Raw genomic sequence first — 24711 nt, 5'->3', positions numbered from 1 at the left:
CAGCCTCTGTTGCTATCCCAAACCCCCCTAAGGTCCCCCTGCACTCTGCAATCCCTCATAAATCACAGCCACGCTGCTGACAAACAGCTTGTCAGAGCTGGCTGTGTTTATCTCTATAGTGTCAGTCTGCTGCTCTCCCCGCCTCCTGCAGAACTCCTGTCCCCGCCTGCGTCCCTTTCCTCCCCGCTGATTGGAGGGAAGGGACGGCGGCAGGGACCAAAGCTATGCAGGAGGTGGGGCAGCAGCCGAGACTGACACTACAGATGTAAACACAGCCTCACAGCAGGGCTGTGATTTATGAGGGATTGCAGAGTGCAGGGGGACCTTAGGAGGGTTCGGGATAGCAACAGAGGTTGGGCTGTATAGGCAGATCCAGCCTCTGTATGCAGATAACATTCTTTAAACACACCTCAGGTTCTCTTTAAAGGTATCAGTACAGTTAGTCATTAAAGGTATCACCAGAATCAACGTTTGTTGGTTTGATGTCTGCATTTCTGCTCCTCGAATAAAACTGGACCACACTTCACTTGCTACACTTGTTGTAGATGCAAAAAGTGTGCACTGCGCAAGTGTAGTGTATAGCGGTCACCCATTCTAAAAGCACAGACAAAAAAACAAAATAAACAACTACTTTATACTGAAGTTAGTAGCTATGTTAATTACAGAAAATGGCACAAGGGTCCTTCTAATCACACTTATGTGTAGTTTTAGTTCACCACTTATGCATATTGCAGGAACTCTAAAAATAACCCACTGAGCCCATCAATAACTGTACAGCTAGGGAAAGTTGTCAATTCAGCAAAGTTTTGCTGGGTGATGGAAAAGTCAATTTACCTATAAACAATTCAATGAGTGCTGTATGTGTCTAAGTCACTGATTACACTTTGCTGGGGATTCTATGAGGTTGTTTTGATTTTTTAAGCAGGTTACAATCTTTTCTTGCCATGTTAACATGTATAGATTACTGTTTTCCATTAACAGGCGGTTCAGTAGACAATATCAGTAGCTTAACATTCAGTTAAAAGACACAGTGATAATGAAAAAGTTAATTACCTCTCAGGAGAAAGTTGAAAATTATCTAGGTTTTTGTGATGTAAATCCTCTCATCTGCTGCGCTATCAACAGGTGCAGCCATGCCTGTTATCATGATCCTTTGCTTAGGACTGTCTACGGTCATTTAAAGTTCTACGTTTCTAGTGGACAGAGGCATTTTATACTAATAGAACTGTTATCTTTACAGAGAACATTGGATCAACAGCATCACTAGCGGTAATAGTTTCTCAAAGAAGCACATAAACTAATTTCTCTAGCACAGTTTAAAGGATACCCCAACTGAAATGTGACATAATGAGATAGACATGGGTATGTACAGTGCCTAGCACACAGATAACTATGCTGTGTTCCTTTTTTTCTTTCTCTGCCTGAAAGAGTTAAATATCAGGTATGTAAGTGGCTGACTCAGTCCTGACTCAGACAGGAAGTGACTACAGTGTGACTCTCACTGATAAGAAATTCCTTTTTTTTTACCTCTTTCTTGCTCTCAGAAGCCATTTTCTGCTAGGAAAGTGTTTTATAGTTGGAATTTCTTATCAGTGAGGGTCACACTGTAGTCACTTCCTGTCTGAGTCAGGACTGAGTCAGCCACTTGCATACCTTATATTTAACACTTTCAGGCAGAAAAATAAAAAAAGGAACACAGCATAGTTATCTGTGTGCTAGGCACTGTACATACACATGTCTATCTCATTATGTCACATTTCAGTTGGGGTATCCTTTAAGGCAATTAAGGCTGAAAACAATGAATCTGCCTATGAGTTTTGGAAGGAAATTGGAGCACTAAAGGTAGCCATACACTGGTCGATTAGCCATCAGATTCGACCAACAGATAGATCCCTCTCTGATCGAATATGATCAGAGAGGGATCGTATGGCTGCCTTTACTGCAAACAGATTGTGAATCGATTTCAGCCTGAAACCGATTCACCATCTGCTGAGCTGCTGCTGTCGCCTGCCCCCCCCCCCCCCCCCCGCGCATACATTACCTGAAGCCTGGTCCCAGGCATCTTCTCCGCATCACGGCATCCGCGTATAACTTTCTGTCACTCCAGTGACAGCGGAAGTTCAAATAGAGCGCCCTCTATTGGTACTTCCGCTGTCACTGCAATGACACAGGAAGTTATACACGGATGCCGGATGCGGAAGGTGATGTAGAGAAGATGCCAGCCGGGAGGTGATGCGGTGAAGATGCCGGGAGCCAGCTTCAGGTAATGCATACCTGCGTCTATCGTACGCCGCTAGTGATGCGCTCCCTACCCGCGGGCGATCGACGGTAATTTCCCGCACGGAGCGATCGACGGGACCGATCTATTTCGGGACAAAATAGATCTAAATTTATCGTTTAGCGTGAACGATGTGACAGCACATTCGATCCCAGCGATCGAATCTGCTGTCGATCGGCGGGCAATCGGCCTAGTGTATGGCCAGCTTTAAGAAATCCACACAAACACAGGGAGAATGTGCAGCCTACATGCAGACAGTATAGTGGGATCTAGATTTCCAATTCTATAACTGCAAGATGGGTGCCAATTTAACCACTGTGCTGGATCAAAACAGATTCACCCACCTTGAAGTTACATTTAAAGGGGAACTGAAGAGAGAGGTATATGGAGGCTGTCATGTTTATTTCCTTTTAATCAATACCAGTTGCATGGCAGCCCTGCTGGTCTATTTCTCTGCAGTAGTATCTGATTAAAACCAGAAACAAGCATGCAGCTAGTTTTGTCAGATCAGACTTATAAGTCTGAACCACTGAAACACCTGATCTGCTGCATGCTTGTTCAGGGGCTATGACTAATAGTATTAGAGGCAGAGGATCAGCAGGGCTGCAAGGCAACTGGTATTGTCTAAAAGGAAATAAACATGACAGCCTCCATATACCTCTCTCTTCAGTTCCCCTTTAACTACAACATTCCCTGGCGACTGGTCAGTGTTAGGCCTTTTTCACATGAAAGGTTGAACTGTGCGCTTATCAGGCAGCTCAGTCGTCCCCCAAGCAGCAAAAAAAGCAATGTACCGCATTTGAGCATGGCCACGGCTCTGCTCAGATGTCACCCCCTAAGGGGAGGACGCATCTCCAACGCCCATGCTGAACGCTAGCAGGATTCCGGCCAATGCATGGGAGCAACTGACAGGTGTTAAATTCCATGTGGAAGAGGACTTCCTTAGCTCAAAAGCTGGTAGATGGTAATGAGGCTGATCAGCAAAATATGGAAGATTAGCAGCAAATTAGTGGTGATTATATAGCTAGTGTGTTTCAATAGTCCTCTATCAGTAAGTTTAATATTTGTTTTCTTTATAATCATGGTGACTTCACTAATAGCATTCTTTAGCATGTGAAAAAGAGAAACGCCAGTGAATTTATGGCAAAATGAAAAGGACCTTGACGTGTATCAAATATATAACGTCAATATTAGATACTAAAATGCAAGTGTTTGTTTCCCAAAAAAAGAATTTTCCTAATTCTTCCCCAAAAAAAAAAAATCTGCTCCTTTACCTGAAAATGTCTGAGACTGTTTAAATTTGAACATATTTCCAGCTCTGAAATTCTGCCCAGCTTCTTTTCTTACTGCCTTCTCAACCTCTCCCTTGTCATGAGACCTGCTGTCTGCCCTCCTGTATGCTTTGCTATTCACAGCCTTATTCCGGACAGCAGCACTAAACACATATAGCAGGTGTCTCACTTCTGGGAGGATAATGCTTTCAGGAAACCACGTAAATTATCCGTGACACCCAGAGCCTTGATGAAAATCAACTCTTCATCAGTCGAAAGTGTTGCAGGATGTCTTATTTGGCCTTGAGAGACAATGGTTCTGATTTGAAGATATGTAAAAAAAAATCCCTTTTGGGTAAAATTAATCTAGTTTGGAGCGTTTGCAGGGAATAATATTTTTCTGATTAACCAGATGATTTATAGAAGATACTGTATACATTGTGTTGTCTATCCTCACCAGTCGTCCAGGACCAAGACCAAGTTGCATAGGGATTTGTTTTCAGACTGGAGAGTGTGCTCTTAAACGGCAACTAAGTAATGAATCAAGACCATTAAATACAATTAGAGCAATATCAAACTTTGAGAAGGCTGATCTGGAAATCATTGAGCGTTTACCATAAAAGGTCCACGATATATGTGCTAGTGACTTGGATTCCAAGAGTTGGAAAAGGGATGTATGTTTTAGGTATACTGACAGTCCTCATACTAACACTGAGAAAGGTGAAAGAGAGTTGGAGACTTCCTGTACTCATAAGAGATTTAAGAATAAATTATGAAATCTATGTAAAAAAAATAGCAAATATGCAACCCTAATTATCACTTATATTTTTACCTACATATAGCTGACATAGATCCAGATTTAACACAGGTCTGCTTAAATGCTGAACTGGTAGTCGTGCGGCGCGACAAAATGGCCGTGGTCATGGACCAGGATGTGGGTGTAGTCACGTCTGGAGCCAAATGTACATGAACTTAGCAGTGGTGAGACATTAGACTAGGACTATGGTAGGGATTAGATTGTGAGCACCTCTGACACAGGTGCCCCCCAGTTTAGGTAGCGACAGGGACCCCCATGTTTAGTGACAGGGACCTCCCCTATTTAAGGTGGTGACAGGTCCCCCCCCCCCCAGTTTTAGGTAATGACAGGAACCCCTATGTTTAGAGACAGGTGCCCCACAGTTTTAGGTAGTGATGAACCCCTCCCCCCATGTTTAGTGACAGTTGTCCCCCCCCCCCCATGTTTTAGGCCCTGTGATCAGCGCCGCCCATATGTCCCGCTGCCTATCATGTAAAAGGCATCATGCCAGCAGCCAGTGTCCAACCTATGATCAGCTGGCAACCAGTGAGGAGCGGGTACATGGTACCCCCATGGACACCACGCTGCATATGTGGAAGTGACATAGGATGTCACTTCCGCATATCAGTGCGGTGTTTGCAAAGTCCTAGTGCCAGCTTTCTACTAGTCACTGGCTGATCAGAGGTCAGATGCTGGCTGCTGGCATGCAGCCTTTTACATGATAGGCAGCAAGGATGGCCGGGGGGGGGGGGGGGGGGCAACTAATGGCCTGGGGAGGAGGGGCTATCCAATTTGCCCCTATGTGCGGACACCCATGCATATATCTTATTATGCTCAGTTTTAACACAAGGTTGCTTTACCATGGAGCTGATATAAAAAAAAATCAGGATGCTCATGTAATGTTACAGTTTGCATTTCTATTCACAATCAGCTGCTCCATTTACATATAACTTCAAATTTCTGGTTTGAGTAAGTAGGACCATGGGCACCATTCAGCATTGCAAAAATTTAGGTCGGAGACAGATCAATACCCTTCCCCTTTTTATCCTTTTAATCCAAGCTGGTATAATTTTTATACTGAAGTTGGCCACCCCAGATCTGCCATGATCTCTAGCTCAAGTAGATACTAAATATGACTCTGCCAGTACTACTGCACAGGAAACCAGTATTATACTGTAAGGAAAAATATTGAAGTAACATTTTCACAATAAATAGAGGAATTTCCATTTGCAGTGGAATTCAGCTTTAAGGTACCTTGGACATCAATGCATTTTGACAGCAATGTGCGTGCGTGCCTTTAACACAAACAACCCAGATTTTAAATATTTATGATCAAATGTGCACTTACGCATTTAGACTGGCATTGTATTATTTTTAAATAAACTTCATCCCCTTACAGTATGAATGTAGAAATGTACGGAAGTGCACAATATGTTTTGGTGTACTTTTATTTATTTATTTTATAAATAAGCTGTAATGAATGCTCTGTATAGAAAATATGCACGTGGTATTCTGAGTGCTATTTTACCTACTAATATTGGACATTTCCTTAATCAATAAAACAAATTGCCATACAAAGGACCAATAGGTTGCTGCAGCTATATAGCATTTAGCCCCTTCTATTGACAATAATAACATTTAATAAAAAATCCCTGGCTGTGAAATTCTGATATGAGGTATCCTTGAATACATTACAAAATGTCATGTGCTTGATGAACATACATTAAATTGAATTTCTAAAACTGCACATGAGAGATCTGTGTTTTCCATGCACACGTATGAAAAGGTTCCTGGCTTTTCTTTAACCAGGCTGTGTATAGAGCAAAGATAAACCGAAAAGTACTGATGATGTTATTATTATGATTATTATTATGCATTTATAAACTGCTGGCACATTTCTAAAGTGCTTTAGAGTGTACAGTGACCAACTCACTGTTGCCCTACAGGTATTACAGTATAATGCCCTTTCCGCAGTCCACTGAGGAAAATGTTTGGATGACAGTCAGTTATATGAGGAGGAAACAAACAGAGCAGCATATATAGACTCCATGTAGTGTACTGGACTGATTACTACTGATGACAGTCTGAAAATGTGTTTATTATAGAGAAAAGGGATTTTTTTCTGACAAAAGCCTGCCCTCCCCTTTATACATCAGAATCAGAATCAGAATCTTTTATTTCGCCAAGCACGACTGAGCCGTGCCCAGAATTGGGTTTAGCAAGTACAGGGCTAGTGTGAGAACGAGCAGGACACACGATACATACACGTAAGCAGACAGACAATATAAAGGATATAGTTACAGCATTTGGACACATTTGAACACGTATACATGAAGTGTGCAGCCGTGCAGTCAGGCTAGGAGCTACCAGACACCACTTGTCGTGGTTGGATGAGGAGGGTTCTAAGAGTTCAGATAGTTTACGGCTGAGGGGAAGAAACTGTTCCTGTGCCTTGTGGTCCTGGTGTAGATGGATCGGAATCTCCGGCCTAATTGGAGCCTACTAAAGAAGCGGAAACCTGGGTGGGACGGGTCATTAGCGATTTTTTTGAGCTCTGGAGCGCAGTCTAGAGTTGATCTGAAGACCCTCTGCAGTTTGTGTCTGTCACTGGCGGAGGAGCCAGCATACCAGACCAGGATGGTGGAGCAGAGGACAGATTCAATTGTGGCAGTGTAGAAGCTCGTCAGAAGCTTGCGGGCCATACCAAACTTCTTTAGTTGGCGTAGGAAAAATAGCCTCTGCTGGGCTTTTTTCTGGGTTGAGGTAGTGTTGGCTTTCCAAGTCAGATCCTTAGAGATTGTCGTGCCAAGGAGGCGTGCGCAGGGGACGTTCTCAACTACCGTGCCGTCAATGCTGATCGGGGGTGGCACTTTAGAGTTGCCATGAGGAGAGCTGTAAGTCTGATGTTATGATTAGGCTCGAGCACCATGAAGGAAGGGAAGTGGAAACAGGGCTGGACATAGTATATGAAGTGAGGTTATGGCTAGCTAATGTGGGGTACTGGTCTGGTGAAGAGTTTCAGGGCTATGAATGAATGAGTAACCACACTGGTGCAGAGAACTCAAGATATTGGCAAGTATTATGACACTGATATATTAATGCCAGATGTACATGCAAGACTGATGATTTCCTTTCTTAAAGCCTTGCAAAGAAGGTTTCCCAAGAAGAAAGTGAATGCATAAAAGTGCAGTACAATAGTCCTTCAAAAGTCAGACTCGGCAGTAACATGGCCAGTGTGCCAACAGTGGATGTCCTCTTATCACCTTTGCAAAAGTGATCTGGTCTCTTAACAATTCTTGATATTAATTCTGTCTCTTAGCTCTCTAATGAAAAGTGAATCAGTTAAATCTTATTGCTAGGTAGGTGGAAGAAAATATCTCTATTTTATAATAGTAAAATGGCCTCTTAAGATTCTACTGTATTAAAGTCTTATAAATGGTATTTAATTTTATCTTGGAAAAAAATTCCCACTCCTGATTATAAATGCAAATAAGTAGTTAATTGATATTCTCTGACAAGACGTTTTCTTATATGAGTAATGAACGTTTGTGGACCAAGATAAAGTAAAACCTTCTTAGAAATAGATAACGGGGAGAATAATCTAAAAAAGGCAAACAAAAGTGGCATCATCATCTCTGAGAGAAAAATTAATAGGATGGCTATCAAGCCTTTTTACTAGCTCAGTCTCCCAAACCTGTCCACATGTACTACAGAAGGCTGAGTTTACAGGACTTTAATGACCCTGTATCATTTTACCCTGCTGCATTTACTTACATGGCATAAGCAATAAACTTCCAAACTGGCTATGTGGCAGATTATCTTCTGAAAAAACATACTGTAGACGTCATTTTAGCTCACTGTGGGTGATTTACATTTGACAAGTCAGGACAGGACAGGAGGAAAAGCCAGCAAGGCTACTTTTTGTTTTGTAAGATTTTTTAGACTTCAGCCTGAACCACAGACATGTTACTGACCACCAAGCAATCACTAATGTGCTGATTAGGTCATTTGTGAACCAGAAAATTATATAATACCATTGGCAAATGAAATTGAGAAACTCTTGTGTCTGTTAGACCAGTATTTCTCATCATTTATTGGTACATACCCCTTACCTTTGCTCTATAAGTACCTCCTCGAATTGAAAAAATTGTCTTGAGTGCTCCTTGACACAGCTATATTTAATGGTAGTGCATGGTAACTTGTCTCTAAACAACGTCCAAGCATTTACTATTGCTTTTAATTAGATAAAATTAAACATTGGTATCATTATTGGTATACAGATAAAGTATTGATCATTTTCTAAAAGTTTAGTATACTTAATTATCCATATCAAGCCCGAGTACCCTCATCAGAAGCTTCCCCTGGGGTCCACCTACCACGTGTTGAAAACCTATGCATTAGCCAATTTTAAAGAACACCTACATTGTAACTATACATACTGCTACCCCTTCCTCAATACATACTCATATACCTAAGAGAAGCATACAATATAACTAAGATAGAAGGGACATTTCCTTTAAAACCTACATAATGTATGCAGAGTAGCCAATTAATTATGCACAAACCATTTTTCAATGTATTACAAATAATCAGTCCACCTTTATAAATTTCCTAGAACTGGTAAGTAATTTAAGTTATGCTTCCTGGAAACTAAGGAAACAGTAGGCCATTTGGTGCACAGGAGTTCACAGAGTTCCCAAAATGCAATAGTTATGTGATAGGATAATTGCTTTTGCAGTCTCTACAAGGATAAATATATACATTTGGTAACACCTATAAGACTATTCTTAAGTTAACTGCATTGAGTTTTTCCCCATATTTGGAAAAAGTTGCATATCTAACAGAATTTCTGAATACTATATGCTACTCAGGACCATATTCTAAAGTAGTGGTTACATAAGTCAGTTCCTACCATTTTCCAGTCAGGAACTCACTGCACTCACATGCCTCACTATTGCTACAACAGAAGAAGAAGGTAAATTATGTTGCAACCTTTGTTTACATTTTTGTAACCTCACTTTTTTGCAAAAAGTTTTTTTTTTCCATTGAAACTTGAATTACAGCTTTAATAAAAATAGATGTCATGTTAGATACTGTCATATTTGCTCTATGCTGTTTATTACCTCCAATGAAGACAGCTGTACTATAAATATGTAAATAATAAAAATGAACCTTTGCACACATGATTTAGTTTACAGCTATGTAGAATCATTTTCAGATGGGTCTTTAAAATGCCAGACCAGTTAAATATAATCAAATTTGCAGATAGAACTAGTTTAATCAGACTCCATAAATGGCCTGAGCAAATGTCTATAAGGACAGAAACCAGGAATAAAGTCACACATACTATATTTATTGTACCACAGAGAGCATTGCATGCATTGATCTCGCTGTACAGGCAAAACCTGACTTTAAAAGTTATCATAGAATGTGGAATCTTAAGAACAGTTTAAAATACTACAAAGTGTGCTTATGCACAAGTGTATGCAGGGCAAGTATAATACATGTACTGTAATCCATGAAACTTTAGAGTACCTTGGAATTTTTATGGTTTAAGTAGCAAAAGGTGAAGCATCAGGAGGATCCATATAGTGCAAAGAAAGCAATATTATTTTTAACAGCAAAAAGCCCCAAAACAACAACAACAGCAACAACATTGTATATTGTTACAAGTTGTTACAGCTATACAGTTACAAGTTTATCATCCCATCCTGAGAAAAAATGGGAGATGTTGCTTAGACTTAAGTGATCACAGTAGTGGTCTTTTCTTTTATTTACTTATATATTTATTTTTTTACACCTGTACTGAAAATGTCACTTAACTCTTCTCCAAAGGTCTATTTTTTTTAAAGATCCATATGGTTCTTGTTTAGCTATGGGTGTATCATGCAGCTCAGGAAGTATACTAAGTAGCATTAGATAACAAGATCTGTCACATTTAGCCAGATAGATTACAGCTATCCAGTTAGAAAGTTATGTAAGGTTATGGGGTTGAGAAGCAAAGATGACAAAGCATGTGCACATCTCAGGTTAGCAGAGGATACAGAGAAGCTAATTTTAGCAAATTCACTAGCCTGGCATATGTACAGTTTATTTCAGACATGCTGATACTCTGGCCCATATGCAAATAAAGTAATGTTAATCTACTCTTTAAAATTGCTTTTTCAGCACTTTGCAATTGAAAAAAAGTGCCAAAAAGTAGGTAAAATTGTACTATCAAAATTATTCTGAGTATTTTCTTGCTTTCTGGTAACATTTTATTGACAAGCTCTGAAAAAAATCACCTAGGAGAAAAGTCAGGAGAAAAAAGTTTAATTGCATTTGTGCTTCTGATTACTAATATTTTATGAATGGCAGGGCCGGATTTCTGAAAAGGTCACAAAGGCCAGGGCCTTTGGCGGCTGCAGCCCAAGAGGGCACCTGAACATGAAAGAGGGATTGCTACATATGGAAGAGCAGGCTGAAAATGAGGAGCAACACATGAAAAAGGGAAACTGATGCCCAAGGAAACTGTTCATGAAAGAGAGGGGCTACAGTACATGCATGGTACACATGGAAGAGGGGGTGCACATGGAGTGGGAGGGGCGCTGAACATGAAAGGGATGCCACAACATACGTGGCCTAGGGGAACAAACAGTATAAATCTGGCCATGATGAATGGATGTTTTAATCTTCTATTGTGATGCTTCCAAGCTCCCTATTTGTTATTTATTTAATTGACTCAAAAGTACCTGCAAACACATGGCAGTCAGGAATTCACGGATGAGAAAAGTATGCCTTTTGCACTTATGGGGAAGTGAGGAAGATGCCAAGTACTGATACACCTAGTGTGGGCATATCTATAACATGTTAGAAAGCAGCACATCCTACTTGGGTAGCAGGTAAATTTTGAAAGTCATTAGGGTGGGGTTACATACCAACATACATACAGGAGGTGTTTCTGATACCGGAACCACGGAAATGAATGCTAAATTGAATAATGCAGTACATTCTGTTAATCGTCACTTCAGTGCCTCTATAAATGTTTTTAGTACGTGTGTGTGTTTGTGTGTGTGTGTGTGTGTGTGTGTGTGTGTGTGTGTGTGTGTGTGTGTGTGTTCGTTAAGTGCAGAAAAGCATGGAAAGCATTCTGACGGTTGAGAAAACCTAAGTGCATCAGGGCCATTGCTGTTAGGCACAAAGCAAAGATGACACAGGACTCTGTGAATACCCTTCAACAGTGCAACTGAGAACAGACCTGAATCCAAATGATACATGTGCACTTCTTGAGCTACGCTCAGTGTACATTTCTATAATACAATAAATGGTAAGTTAATTCGCATACATCAAATAAGGGCAGTGCCGACGCTACCAAAGAGGCAAAGAGGGCAATTACCCCTGGGCCCCAGATCCTGTAGGGGCCCCCCAAGGTGTCTCCCACCCAACTTAACTGTTGCTCCCTGGGGTCCCTGCAGAGTCTTAGGCAGAATAGTATCTCACCTGTCTGGGTTCTGTTCACTCCTATCTTCATCCACGCTGGCTGCATCTTCTCTGTGACCTGTAGCATGATATTACGTAATAACATACGCCGGGTGTGAGGAGGAAGTCTGGGAGTGCGTGGAGCCATGCACTGACAGAGGAGTTTGCCCACCAGAACAGGTAAAACGCTACTCTGCCAAAGACTCTAAAGAGGCCCCAGGGAGCACAGTTAAGTTGGGGAAAGGGACAGCAGGTGGCTCAGAGGCAAAATTTGGCTGCAACAAAGGGCCCCTCATGCCTTTTTCTGTTTTGGGTGTCTGTCAGGGGGCCTCCAGATTTATTTCGCCCGGGGCCCGTTGTTACTGAATAAGGGCACCAGGAAGAAAGCTTGTGGGGTATAAGCGAAATGTTAAAATATTTTCTATAAAAATATTTTTATTAATTTTTCATCCATCTGGGATAGAATAATAAATATGTTAAAATACCGGTAATAAAAAGGGTGCCGGGTGAAGCTGAAATCGCAAAATACCATCTATAACAGTGAAAATAAAAATATATTTACAGTCGTAATATGCATAGTAAAACATTGGTTAATATTACTGATATTTTACTACAACTAAACCAAACCCTACTCTCACACGGAACCCTTCCTTTACCAATGCCTAACCCTAAGACCTCCATGGTGGTGTCTAACCCTAAGACCCCCCCTGGTGGTGTCTAACCCTAAGACCCCTCAGGTGGTGCCTAACCCTAAGGCCACTCAGGTGGTGCCTAATCCTAAAACCCCACTTCGTGATGCCTAACCCTAAAACTCCCTTCTTGACGCCTAACCCTATAACACCCTTTCTCCGCTGCAAATATTGTTAATGCAAAAAGTGATACATTTCTAAGATAATACATTTAAAAAAATGTATGAAATTATAATTCTCAAAACTAATTTCAATATGATAAAAAAAAGTTAAAATGTTACAATGAGAATTGTCAAAACAAGTTTCAAAACAATATTTTTCAAAACATGTATTCTCAAAATGAAAAATTTTGGTTGGACAGGCCCGGCACCCACTATTTATCGGGCACCCAAATTTCTCCTTTGGCACCCAATAGACGATATTTTGCATTAGCGCCTATTGGGTGGCCAAATAGTCCATTAACCACAGGCACCCACATTTCCTGATTCCAGTTAATCCACTCATTCACTAAATAGGTTTGGACACTCAGTAAAGACTTGTTGAACTGTTGTGGAAAAATCACAAACACAAGATTTCTTTACAGTCAGCTGGGCTGGGAATTTGGTTTTGAAATATAGATGTCTTTTCCATGTCACTGATACATCACTTAGAATATTATTATTATTACAGAAAAGATAAGATGGTGATTTACATTTCTCAAAAATAAATATTGAAGCACAAGTTTAAATGATATGTTCACCAGAACACCTGTGCTCAGTGAATCAATGCATGCAGGACATGCTTATATCAAATGATTTGCCCTATCCGTAAACCATCCAATACAATATTTATTTATTGTATGTTTTTTTTTTCTTTTTACTTTAATAACCTTGCTGAAGATATGTTTTCTTGTCCTTGTGGTTAATAGTGTGCAGTCCAGTTCTACTACATGTGCCTTGAAACCCTATGGGAAATGGGTTAATGGAGTTCTATTCTGATATCTTTTTTTTATGTTTTACAGCTTGGTTGGGATTTAGCACACTGGAAGATTTGAAACTTAGTCTCCAAAACAAGTCTTTCCACTGAAATCCAAAGAATGTATCTATCTACTGCATCTTCTCTACAAGACAGTGAATAAATATATTCATGGCCTACACATGCGTTTCTGCCGATTCCGATGAGAGCCTTATCTTTAGCATCCAGAAACTGGAGCAAATGTGTTTCAATCATATTTGAAAGGAGGCTTCCAGGTTTCCTTCCCTTTGTAGAGGTGCCAGCACAGACACATAAGCTGTAATGATTTTTCACAACTCTGTGTAGTGCACCCTTGTACAGGTCAAGAGGAAATGGGCCAAGACGCCAGCAGCCCATGCTGCCCTGATAATACATGTCATTCCAAGCATGGTGACATGCTTTCTCACCTGATGCCATTTCCAGTTAGCCATTATAGAACTGACACACAAAATAAATATGTGCGAACACCGAATATAATACGTGGGGAATAAAATAACACCTGCAGCTGATAATCTGTCATGACAGCATGAGGAAGGGTGATATCAATTTCAAAGAGAGTTTATCTCATCTCTAATCCTAACAAAAACCTATTTTACAACTCTTCTTAACACCTAGAGTCTGTAGATTTTACAGCAAATCATTGAGCAATTGTTTTTTGCAGGCATCCGCATGAAGTCTCCTGAGAAACATATACATAATAAATCACTTCACTAATGATCCCTCTTAAAGTGAGTGACCTGAAAAAAAAAAACGGGAAAAAATAACTCTCTACCTCTTTTTTTGTTGTTCAACAGTAAATCATCATTTCCCTGGGGTGTCCCTCATCCATGTAATAAGCCTGTCTGTGTAGTGGAAGTGTGCAGGCCTGACCCCCATTGGTGTAATCCTCTGGCCTTTGCATGGCCAGGATCATAGAAACATTTGAACTCTCTTCATTATGGGGACCCTCTGGGATTCTATTTTAATATGGATCCCCAATTGCAGTCTTTTGTGAGTTTTTTTTAATCACAGGTTAGGGGTTTTGTTTAAGCTGGGTACAGACATTAGAATACAAGTGAACATGCAAGCATAATTAACCCACTCTCAGGAAATATGCCTGCTTGCTGCTCAGCTTAGCTTCCTCGTAACACCATGGACAAGAGAGAAGGTATCTCTCACTTCAACTTATTAGAAATGGAAGGTGGCAGTGGAAGGGATGGGAGGGAATAAAAACTGGGCAATGTTTTCCAACCATCACCATTGCTCCCCTACAGAATATGAATGGTGATGGTTGTAAGGACTTTACAAACATGAGATAAAATCTGATCGGTCAAAAGCAGGCTGATTACACAAATATCATCTCATGTCAGTAAGTACCTTTTACCTAGTCAATGTATTTTAACAAGAGTGAGCATATAATGCCATTTTGTATGACAGTTTAAAGTAACCACACAGGCACTAGCCGGGCGGTATGGACGAGCTCAGCTCGTCCATTACCGCCGGAGGCTGCCGCTCAGGCCCTGCTGGGCCGATTTTTATCAAATAAAAAGGAGCACACGTAGCTGGCACTTTGCCAGCCGCGTGTGCTACCTGATCGCCGCCGCAGCGCGGCGATCCGCTGCGTGCAGCGGCGAAAGAGGGTCCCCCCAGCCGCCCGAGTCCAGCGCAGCTGGACCAAACAGTTCCGGCCAGCGCTAAGGGCTGGATCGGAGGCGGCTGACGTCAGGACGTCGGCTGACGTCCATGACGTCACTCCGCTTGTCGCCATGGCGACAAGAAAAGCATAACAAGAAGGGCCGCTCATCGCGGCCTTTCTTGTTACTTCTGATCGTCTACGGCGATCAGAAGTACGCATTAGGAGCGCCCTCTAGTGGGCTTTCATGCAGCCAACTTTCAGTTGGCTGCATGCAATAGTTTTTTTTTTATTAAAAAAAAAAACGTCTGGTCGCCAGCCTGGCGAACTTAATAGAACGCCAGGCTGGTTAAATGACGGTTTACTATTAGGGATGGATGTACAATTACATGAAAATTTACTCTTGAACCTTAGTAGGAAGCAGGGGCGTAAAAATAGCCCCTGCAAGGGATGCAGCCGCAGGGGGCCCTTTGGGGGAGAAGCATAAGGGGGGCCCTAGCCCTTTGCTTGTACAAAACTCCTCAAACTAGCAAGGAATGAATATTTACAGTCCTAAATAACTTATCCAACTTTCATCAATAACGTATCCATCTAGTCGTGTCCCAGGTTTAGTTGATTGTACCACCAACTTCTCAATACTACGGGATGTTGATGGCTGGCATGTAGGAAGTGATTTACCAAGGAAGATGTGTGTAGTAACAGTCCATTATAATCACTTCTAACATCGAATCCAGTACATTATTTTACGGGGGAAAGGGGGGGGGGGTGCTCTAAACTACTGCCAAAGTCATAATAATACACCTAAAAGGGAAAGCGAGGAAAACCATCCTTGCTCCTGCTTGGCCTATGGTGAGTGCATCCAGATGCAAACATGGTTCAGTCATTGTGCCCTTAGCACTTCAGATTTTTACCCCTAGAGGAAGATGAAAAGAAAATAGTTTTTTCTTTTGCCTGAATTCTATGAAAACTGGAGACATTTCGTTCTTCAAGACTCCTTTGATAGTCCAAAGTGCTGCCCATTTACCTGGCTGTAAGATAGAACTGAATATATCATCTTTCAGTAAGAATGGACTAAGAAAAGCTGTGCCCACTTTAAGAAGCAGAAACTTTTACAAATGTGTAAGGACCCGTTTCCATTTGCGAATGGGAGCCGATACGGCTACACATCACTTCCGCTCCCATTCGCGTCACTTCCACATCTCCCGATGCGAAAGTGACTGGAGGTGACGGGACGTGGATGTGGGCGGATGCGGCCATGCAGCTGTACGAGAATCTGCAGCTCCGTATAACCTGCATGCAATGAAAACTGTTCCATTGCTGTGCATTGGTTATAGTACAGCCGCAGTGCGATGTGTCTATGTAGCCGCATCACACAGCGGGTAATGGAAACGGACCCCTTGATTTTAGTGTCAGCGGATATGTGGATCCTGGAGATGACATTTGCATTGTATGCATAATGTGACAGAAGGACAGAGCACTGGAGCAGAAGCATGCTGCAAGTGACCAGCCACCCCTCTGCATCAGGTATATAGGATGCATGTCAATCAATGCTGAGCTTTCTAAATCACAGAAGCACTGCAATGTGCTAGTGACACATAGGAGAAGTTTGTAATTTAGTATGGGAACAGAAGGCATCAGGGTGTAATCACATTACCACAACCCATATTGACCAGTCGCTTTTATGTACTTTGTGTGGTGCTATAGCTTGCACATCATTTGTTGGACCATAGTAAGGAAGATTGCTGTATCACATCTGATTTTCCCCCCAAATACTATTATAATTATTGATTTATAAACTGCCAACATATTCCGTGGCGCTGTACAGAGTAAAAATCAAACATGGGGTACATAAAAATACAGACAATAGTAAACACAAAATATAGACATAAATAAAGTAAATAATACAGAATTAATAGATATAGTGATTACAGTGACAAATTTAACATGATGAACATATGTATAGCACATTCCAAGGCACAAAAGTTTGAGAGAGCCCTGCCCTTGTGAGCTTACAATCTAAAGGAATAAGGAGCAAACAAGGGGTGGGAAATATAGGGCACAGATTCTGATTGTGTGTATGCCAGGGTGGACTTTTGACAGATTCAGGAAGTACTTCCATTTGGTAAAGTTGAATAAGAAGATGATTGCACAATGGGCTTGATTCACTATTGTGTGATAACTGCAATCACAGCAGTTATCACGCGAGAATGGCGTTACTTCACGTGATAAACAAAGGTCTGCGCGTGGTCATGGGCGCTTTTCACGTGAAAAGGTTTGCGCGTGGCGGGTTCGCGTGATAACTGCTGTGATAGCAGTTATCACACAATAGTGAATCAAGCCCAATGTCTATAAAATACAAGATTCTTTATTATGGACGTGTCCGAGATTCACCACACATCATACAACTTGGTGAATCTCAAATACGCCCATAATAAAGAATCTTGTATTTTACGGACATTGTGCGGGCAATGCCGGGCATCCTCTTGTTCAAGTCTGCATCTGAATTGGCTGTCCTAGTTTTGGCACTGTCCCATAATAGAGTGAGCAGTTTTCACTACCTTTTGCCATTTGGTAAAGTTAATGTACGATATGTAAAAAAAAAAGCCTTATTTAAAAAGCTTACTTATTTATAAGCCTTGGAATAAAATTATGCCCAACAGGAAAGGTCAGGGTACAAATTTTCACTTTTTAGGAGATATCTGAATTGAAGTGAATCCGAGGTGAAAATAAACTGATGAGATAAACAATTATATTTATCCTCCTACTCCTAAAAATTACTTTCTTTTTATATGTAAACATTTACAAAGTAGGTTGAATGTTTTACTGTCTCTAATCAGTTGCAGCCTATTAAGTGCCCCAGACTTAAAATATGTGAACTATTGACCTTTTTTATATCTCTCCCCTGAGCTTTGAAGTTGTATTCTGCCAGGAAAACTTTTAGGGCTGTAATATGCTTATCAATTATATTTACTATAGTGCTGACAAGGTACCGACAAGTCAGAAGCTGTCACCACTATATAGTAACTCTTTTAGGCAGCAAACCGAAACAAGTAAAACACCTTGGTTATTAATATGTGTTGTACTGTACATACACATGTTTATCTCATCATGTCACACGTCGCCTCGGTTACACTTTAAGGTGATTATAAGTCATTGGCACTTGGTAAATAATGTTTTTATGAATAGATAGGCATGTTAATAAAGTAGATAACAGATGCAATAGACCATACACAAATACACACACGTAAGTAAGACATACAGTGAACCTTGATGTAATTAGGGCACATCAGTCATACATATAAGTGGAATTTAGCACAAAATAACAGTGCTTCCTAGAGTGACAGAGATTCATTGTAAGGAAGCTCTCATCATCACGTGTGCTCATGTAAAATGTGTGCTATCTATTAGGCAAGAAACTAACTTGGTCTGTGCATGCATAGATTTCAATGACCATTATAAGAGACATCCAAGAGGCTTTGACTAAATACTGTTTTGTGATGGCCATTGAAACCTCACAGTAAGGCTTTTTCCTTAAGGAACAAAAAAACTGGAATGCTTAAAGCGATTCTTACTGAATAAGCACACAATGGAGCCTTGTCATCTAGAGACATCACAAAATGTTTTGCACAGCCTAGTTTCCAGTTTTCCTGTTTCCCTCGTGGGAACTAGGAGTTTACATATTTATAGCATTACTTGTATAAATTGGTTTACCGGGTCACGACATACACCTCGATGCAAACAAGATCAACAATTGTCACTGTGTTATTTGTTCTCACTTTTAAGAGAACAAGATCCCTGGCGAATTTTAAAATGCACATTTTCTTGGGCATTTCCAGCTTCATAAAATGCTCCCCAGCTGTATTTATTTTGCCGCAAACTGGATCATGCTGGTGTGCTGCAATGTGAACCTTGATACATACAGTAAACGTGTGTAGGTAATGCGATTATACTGTGATCTAATACGTGAACTGTGATTCCAGGGCTTTGGGACGCTTACACAAAATGATGCCTTTTTTTGGAATACATAAGGAAAAGTGTTAGAGTCAGCAGGTTAAAAAATGTAGCAACAAGCGGTAGCTCTGGCTGTCACAGCCATGTCATCATGGGTGCACAGAGGAGCATAACATCGTGGCTTCAGCCTCCACAAAGTGGGCTAATGGGCTATTGCATTTATTATCACGTGAATAAAATAACGCAGGAGTGCTGAACTGTTCTAACCCTAACAACTAATCAGATTTCTTCATTCAGCAGTTTAGCCATGTCTTGCCAATTAAATATGATTACTGCCTGGACAGGATGGCTTATTGTATTCCTCTGCCACATGGAATTAAATACAATCTCAAGTCTTATTCTTTAGCCCATGATACATTATGCTCAAATCGTATTAAATACAGTGAAAATAAAAAAAGTCACTGTTCCAAAATGAAATCATGCACAGAAATAACATTCCTGCTGCACATTGCCAGCACAAATTTGAATTTGAATAAGCTCCTAGATACACTCGATATACGTTGCAAATGTAGCAGTGAGCTCATTTATAGTATTAGCTGACATTTCAGGGCTTCACAAACAAGAATGATTTCTATTGGTATCTCCAACATTTGAAAAGCGAGAGGCAATTGCATCACAATGCTGGCTGCACAAAGCTCCATCTCACACATGCTGGTCTGCCCATAGCATGGCACAGTCAAATATTTTTGGTTTTATACATGAAAATTGAACCGTTCTACCTCCTTGACATCCTCTGCCATTTTATTTGAGGTTTCATCAAGTTAGGTGTTTTTCGGGGCTATAAGCAATGAACTTTCCATCAGCAGCATCTTCAGCTAATTAACCCCGCTGATTACAATAATTAGTATTGATTCACTCCTGAATGACTTCCTAAGCATCCGAGCCCAATCTACTCTGCCTGCAAAGTTCTGGGTATGAATATTAATTTGATGTTCCTCTTTGTTTTGGAGCCCCAAAGGTATAGTTTGCAATCTTATACACTTCAATTTGATAGCAGGCCCACTTGAGTTTTATTGTAATTTAACAATGAGTGTGTGAATACATTATGGGATAATGATAATAATGCAGAATGTTGGACTGTAGATGACAAAAAAGATCAGCACTGTAATGTAAAGCAACATCTTTATATCAGGAAGACAACAATTAATTGCATTGCATAATTCCTATTTACTAACCATTTAGGCCTTTTGAATAATATTCACTTTTTCAGTTCTGTATTCCATTCTGACAGAGGGTTAAATAGGATGCATGCTATAATAATTGCCAATCTACCTGTAATGATTTAAATGGAACATGAACCCCATTAGCTCTTCCAGGCCCAAAGTCAGTAATAAAAGTGTTTTAATTGAATGACAGAAAGTGCATAGCGCCTTGAGTGATGTGAGAGGGAGGAGATGTATTAAAAGGTATGTGATGTGCAGCAAGGAGCAGTGAAGTAAAACTGTGTACACTTCATACATTCCATCATGTACACAGATATGCCTGTTGTTAAGCTGCCCTACATGCTGTATATGAACACAACCTCACTTCACTACTCTTCATTGCACATCTCCTATAGTAAGCCCCCACCCCCCTCCCCCTTACCCAGGTTGTAAATGACCACCTTTCAGCTGAGAGGTTGAAGACTCAGCAAGGCTTGACAACTTGCCTTGGCCTTCCTGCTTAGTCCATGAAGGAGATGAAATGTAAAGCATTTGTTCATTCAGATTTAGCCCACTTTAAATCACAAGAGACCAAAGGCTCACACAAAAGGAATGCTTAAATTAAAAAAAAAGCCAGGAGCTGGACACATTCATTTAACAAGTGCCACAATAAATACACTCCACTCCTGTCAGCCTGTGTCTGTGCAGAAGCCCAAATCTCAGTTTAACACAAGATGATTTTCCTGCTCTTCCAGACACAGGTACAGCAGGTTTGTTATTTTCACTTTTCTTTGCTCTTAATCATTGAAGGATCAACTACTGCACTTCCTGCAATTTCTAAACTGGATAACTCATTGCCTTCATAAAAACAGATATTGACAAGCTTACGTGTGTCTGACCAGCACCTTACTCTTCAATTTCTGCTATTCACGCCTTATGGCTGTAAAGGTCACTTTGTTATTGCAGGAAGGTGCACATCTCTGCTTAGCAATAAAAACTGTACTTTCTATGAACTGATATGTGCTAAGAGCGCACTGGAACTAGTGTACATTTAAAGAAGACAAAAAAAGGGAAGAAAATAACATGAAAGCGCAAAAAGCAAGTAGATAGGTTTCCCTAAATGTATGTGTGTGTGTATATATAGATACACACACACACACACACACACACACACACACACACACACACACACATACACACACACACACACACACACACACACACACACACACACACACACACACATATATATATATGTTCCTAAATAATATTCCTTTTATAATTAAATTGAACAAGTAGATATTATTTTTATGCTATAGGTGACATAATTATTATTATTACTAATACTGACTATGAAAGGCGTGTTACAGCTAAGGCATATATATGTGGGCAGAGTTCCAGGTAACTCCAATTGGAATAGACAGGCATGGGGTACAGGTGACACTTTGGTCTTTAGCAGAGATCTGCAGCTGTCTGCCTTCCTCAGCAGTATCTTTTGACTGATTCATGAAGTGGCATTTGCATGGGCTTCAAAATGAGCCACCTTGCACGCCCTCTCAGTAGGTGGCAATGGAATGGTGTACGGATGATAGCAGCTGCTAGCTAGCAATAAATGAGGCACTGTCTGTGCTAGGGAATCACAAGCATCTACAATAACACAAAGTGCTGCTTTTACAGATCAACCAGGAAATGAAATGTACGACATGCAAATGAAACATATTTAATTGCCACAAAATAGCATATCTGCATTCACTGCGCATCTAAAATGGTCAACAAATTATAAGCATACATAGGACATCTGAATGGTTAATTGTATACATAGACGCACATACGTACATTTGTCAGCTGCTAATTGAACCCTTTAAGACTTACATTGCATACAGAGCAGCTCCTATTAGCTGCCGCACATCATATGTGATATATAGGTAACCGCATGTGTTATGCTAAACAGATAAACACATCTATAGTGCATGTATAGTGCTAAAACACACCTGCATTTGTATACTATACAATATGATATATTTGAATACCCATCTATGTATATAGGTACAATAAGGTCAGTAGATAAAAATGATAGATAGATAGATAGATAGATAGATAGATAGATAGATAGATAGATAGATAGATAGACACAGAGTTTCATATCAAGGGAGTTGCCATTTCAGCAACAATAACAGAAACAGTGTTAGGGTCATACAGGGACAGAATTGTTTTAAGCTCCCTTGCTTCCTTCTGTCAAATCTTTCAAATTGCACACAACGCTAAGCTTCAAAAAAGCTGTTTAGAAATAATACTGCAAGACGTGTGACACTGGCCAGATGCTGAACCAATCCAGAATATGTAGATGAAAAACACATCATATAGGCTACAACTAAAAGCAAAAGCACTTCAATTAAGTACAATAATAAGCAACAACCATTATTCCATTCAGTAATTCAAACTTCAGGAAGCAGCAATGCAGTCATCCTCCCCACTGATGCTATGTGCATTTATTTTTTGATGTGACAGCACAACTTCAACCAGTGGTTGTCAGGCTGGCCAACCTATCAGAAGTTGGACACATGTGATACCTGTCATTAAGAATCTGAACATGTGCTCATCACAATACACAATCACTGTACTTTTACAGTAAGCAAATAAAATAATACAAATGCCTAATTACTCACTGCTTATGTTTTTCTGGGTTTTTATTTTACTCTGTGAAAGTAGAGGAATATATATATATATATATATATATATATATATATATATATATATATATATATATATATATTTTATATTCATGAATACAGTTCTAGACATATACAGTGTGCCTGAGCAATTTGTTTTTCTGACTGTTGTGAATCCAGAATTCCCAATAACTTTTCATTCACTGATTCACTGCCAGCATAAATTACTCCCAGGCAGCGAATGTGTGACCGGACATGTACGATAAGCTATAAAACAATCATGACCCATGTTTTATGATCGCTATCATTCGCTTATTAATAAACGTCTTCTCTTTTCTACAGGCATGTTCAACTTACAATCAGGTCTGCATGAAATGACAAGAAAAATTCCAGAGAAGAAGGTAATTGTCAGATTAATGCTCGATTTAAAGACCTTTAAAATCAATAAGTTTTTCCTATGCAGTTAATGAATGGTTAAGCTATAAATCTGAAATGTAATCCTGAAGACATGGCCATGCGATGCAGAAAGTATGGTTTAATGAAGGATAACAAATTAAGAAAGAGAAAAAAAAAACACAACACAACAACAAGCAGCCAATACTTAATAGTCCATGCTGACATTTAGTCTGCGCAAACAAGATTATAGAATTGGAGAGATAATGAAAAGAGGGAAGAGAGAGAAACGCTGCCCCAGACATGCATTAAGCTACTTTGACAGCTCCATTGTTTGACTGTCCCATTGTCAGCCCCAAAGATGCATTCAGTGATACAACGTCTAGTAACAAATAAACAAAAGCCTGTTTTTTTTTCTCCACAACAAGATGCCAATCCACATACAGTTTGTCAGGATTTAAAAATGAAATTACACAACACCATTTTTTTCTTCACTTAACTCGAGTTCCGGTAAAGGGCTATTGAAAACATAGTGTTCCGAACCAGGCAGTAGCCTAATGACAGTGTTTAGGTAGGCTAAGTCCAGCTTAAAGCAGCATTTACAGCCCTCTGTTATGAAGGCTTAGCTTTTTTAGGATTATTTTCATCCATAATAAACAACAGAGATATTTTAATGGAAAGAGAAAGCAAGAGCATGCTGGTCTTTTTTAACACTGCCCTTCCTGCCCCTAGTTTAAATCAGCTCTTGCTAGTGAGGTAAACAGTAACAATTTAGTCCTCAACAGCACAGAGAGCTACTTATTACACAGCATGTTTATAGGCGAGACCATCCAGCACAACTGAAGAGCATCTGCTAAAACAAAGAAGAGTACAACATACCTTAAAAGCAGCTCCTCATTTCTCATAGTAACAGCAGATTTGGGACAGCGCATGCTTTTTGCACAGATATTCTCAACAAAAGCCGGTTCAGAAGTGCGCTCAAACATCAATGGCACAGTAGCTTCTAATGGCTATGGCTAGTCCCTCGCTCTCTTTCTCTCTCTCTCTCTCTCTCTCTCTCGTCAATGCTGAGTGGCGAAGGGGCCCCTGCAGACTCACTAAGCAGAAATAATCCTCTGTGACAAGTTATGTTGTCTGGCCATAATTTACATTAGTGCAGTGTGCTGCCTACAGGGGCCTTGCCTGCTTTTGGTATTTATTGTCTTTTACATGTCCTGATTTCCCCAATATCAGTTAGCGAAGGAAATATAAATAATAAGTTACTGTGACATTTACAGCAAAAAAAAAAAAAAACTGATTTATTTTTTTTCACATTAATAGACTAAATACATTTTCCTTTACTGCTTTAAATGTACTCTGAGGGCACGAGAAGTCATGCACAACTTTGGATGCATTTAAG

At 40.2% G+C, this 24711-nt stretch overlaps 1 protein-coding gene across 14 annotated transcripts in view; it reads right to left on the bottom strand.

Moving 5' to 3' along the window:
• The window catches only part of CELF2 (CUGBP Elav-like family member 2), a 688411-nt gene extending 664045 nt beyond the window's left edge, over nucleotides 1-24366 (bottom strand). For all 14 annotated transcript variants that reach the window (XM_068276071.1, XM_068276070.1, XM_068276073.1 and 11 more), the window contains exon 1: nucleotides 24192-24366. In XM_068276071.1, the coding sequence (XP_068132172.1) occupies nucleotides 24192-24298 (107 nt within the window). In that variant the 5' untranslated portion in view covers nucleotides 24299-24366. The remainder of the gene's footprint in view (nucleotides 1-24191) is intronic.
• Nucleotides 24367-24711: the final 345 nt, after the last annotated feature.

Source organism: Hyperolius riggenbachi, chromosome 3 (genome assembly GCF_040937935.1).
Source record: "Hyperolius riggenbachi isolate aHypRig1 chromosome 3, aHypRig1.pri, whole genome shotgun sequence".
Taxonomy (NCBI): domain Eukaryota; kingdom Metazoa; phylum Chordata; class Amphibia; order Anura; family Hyperoliidae; genus Hyperolius; species Hyperolius riggenbachi.
This window is presented reverse-complemented; position numbering and strand designations above follow the sequence as displayed.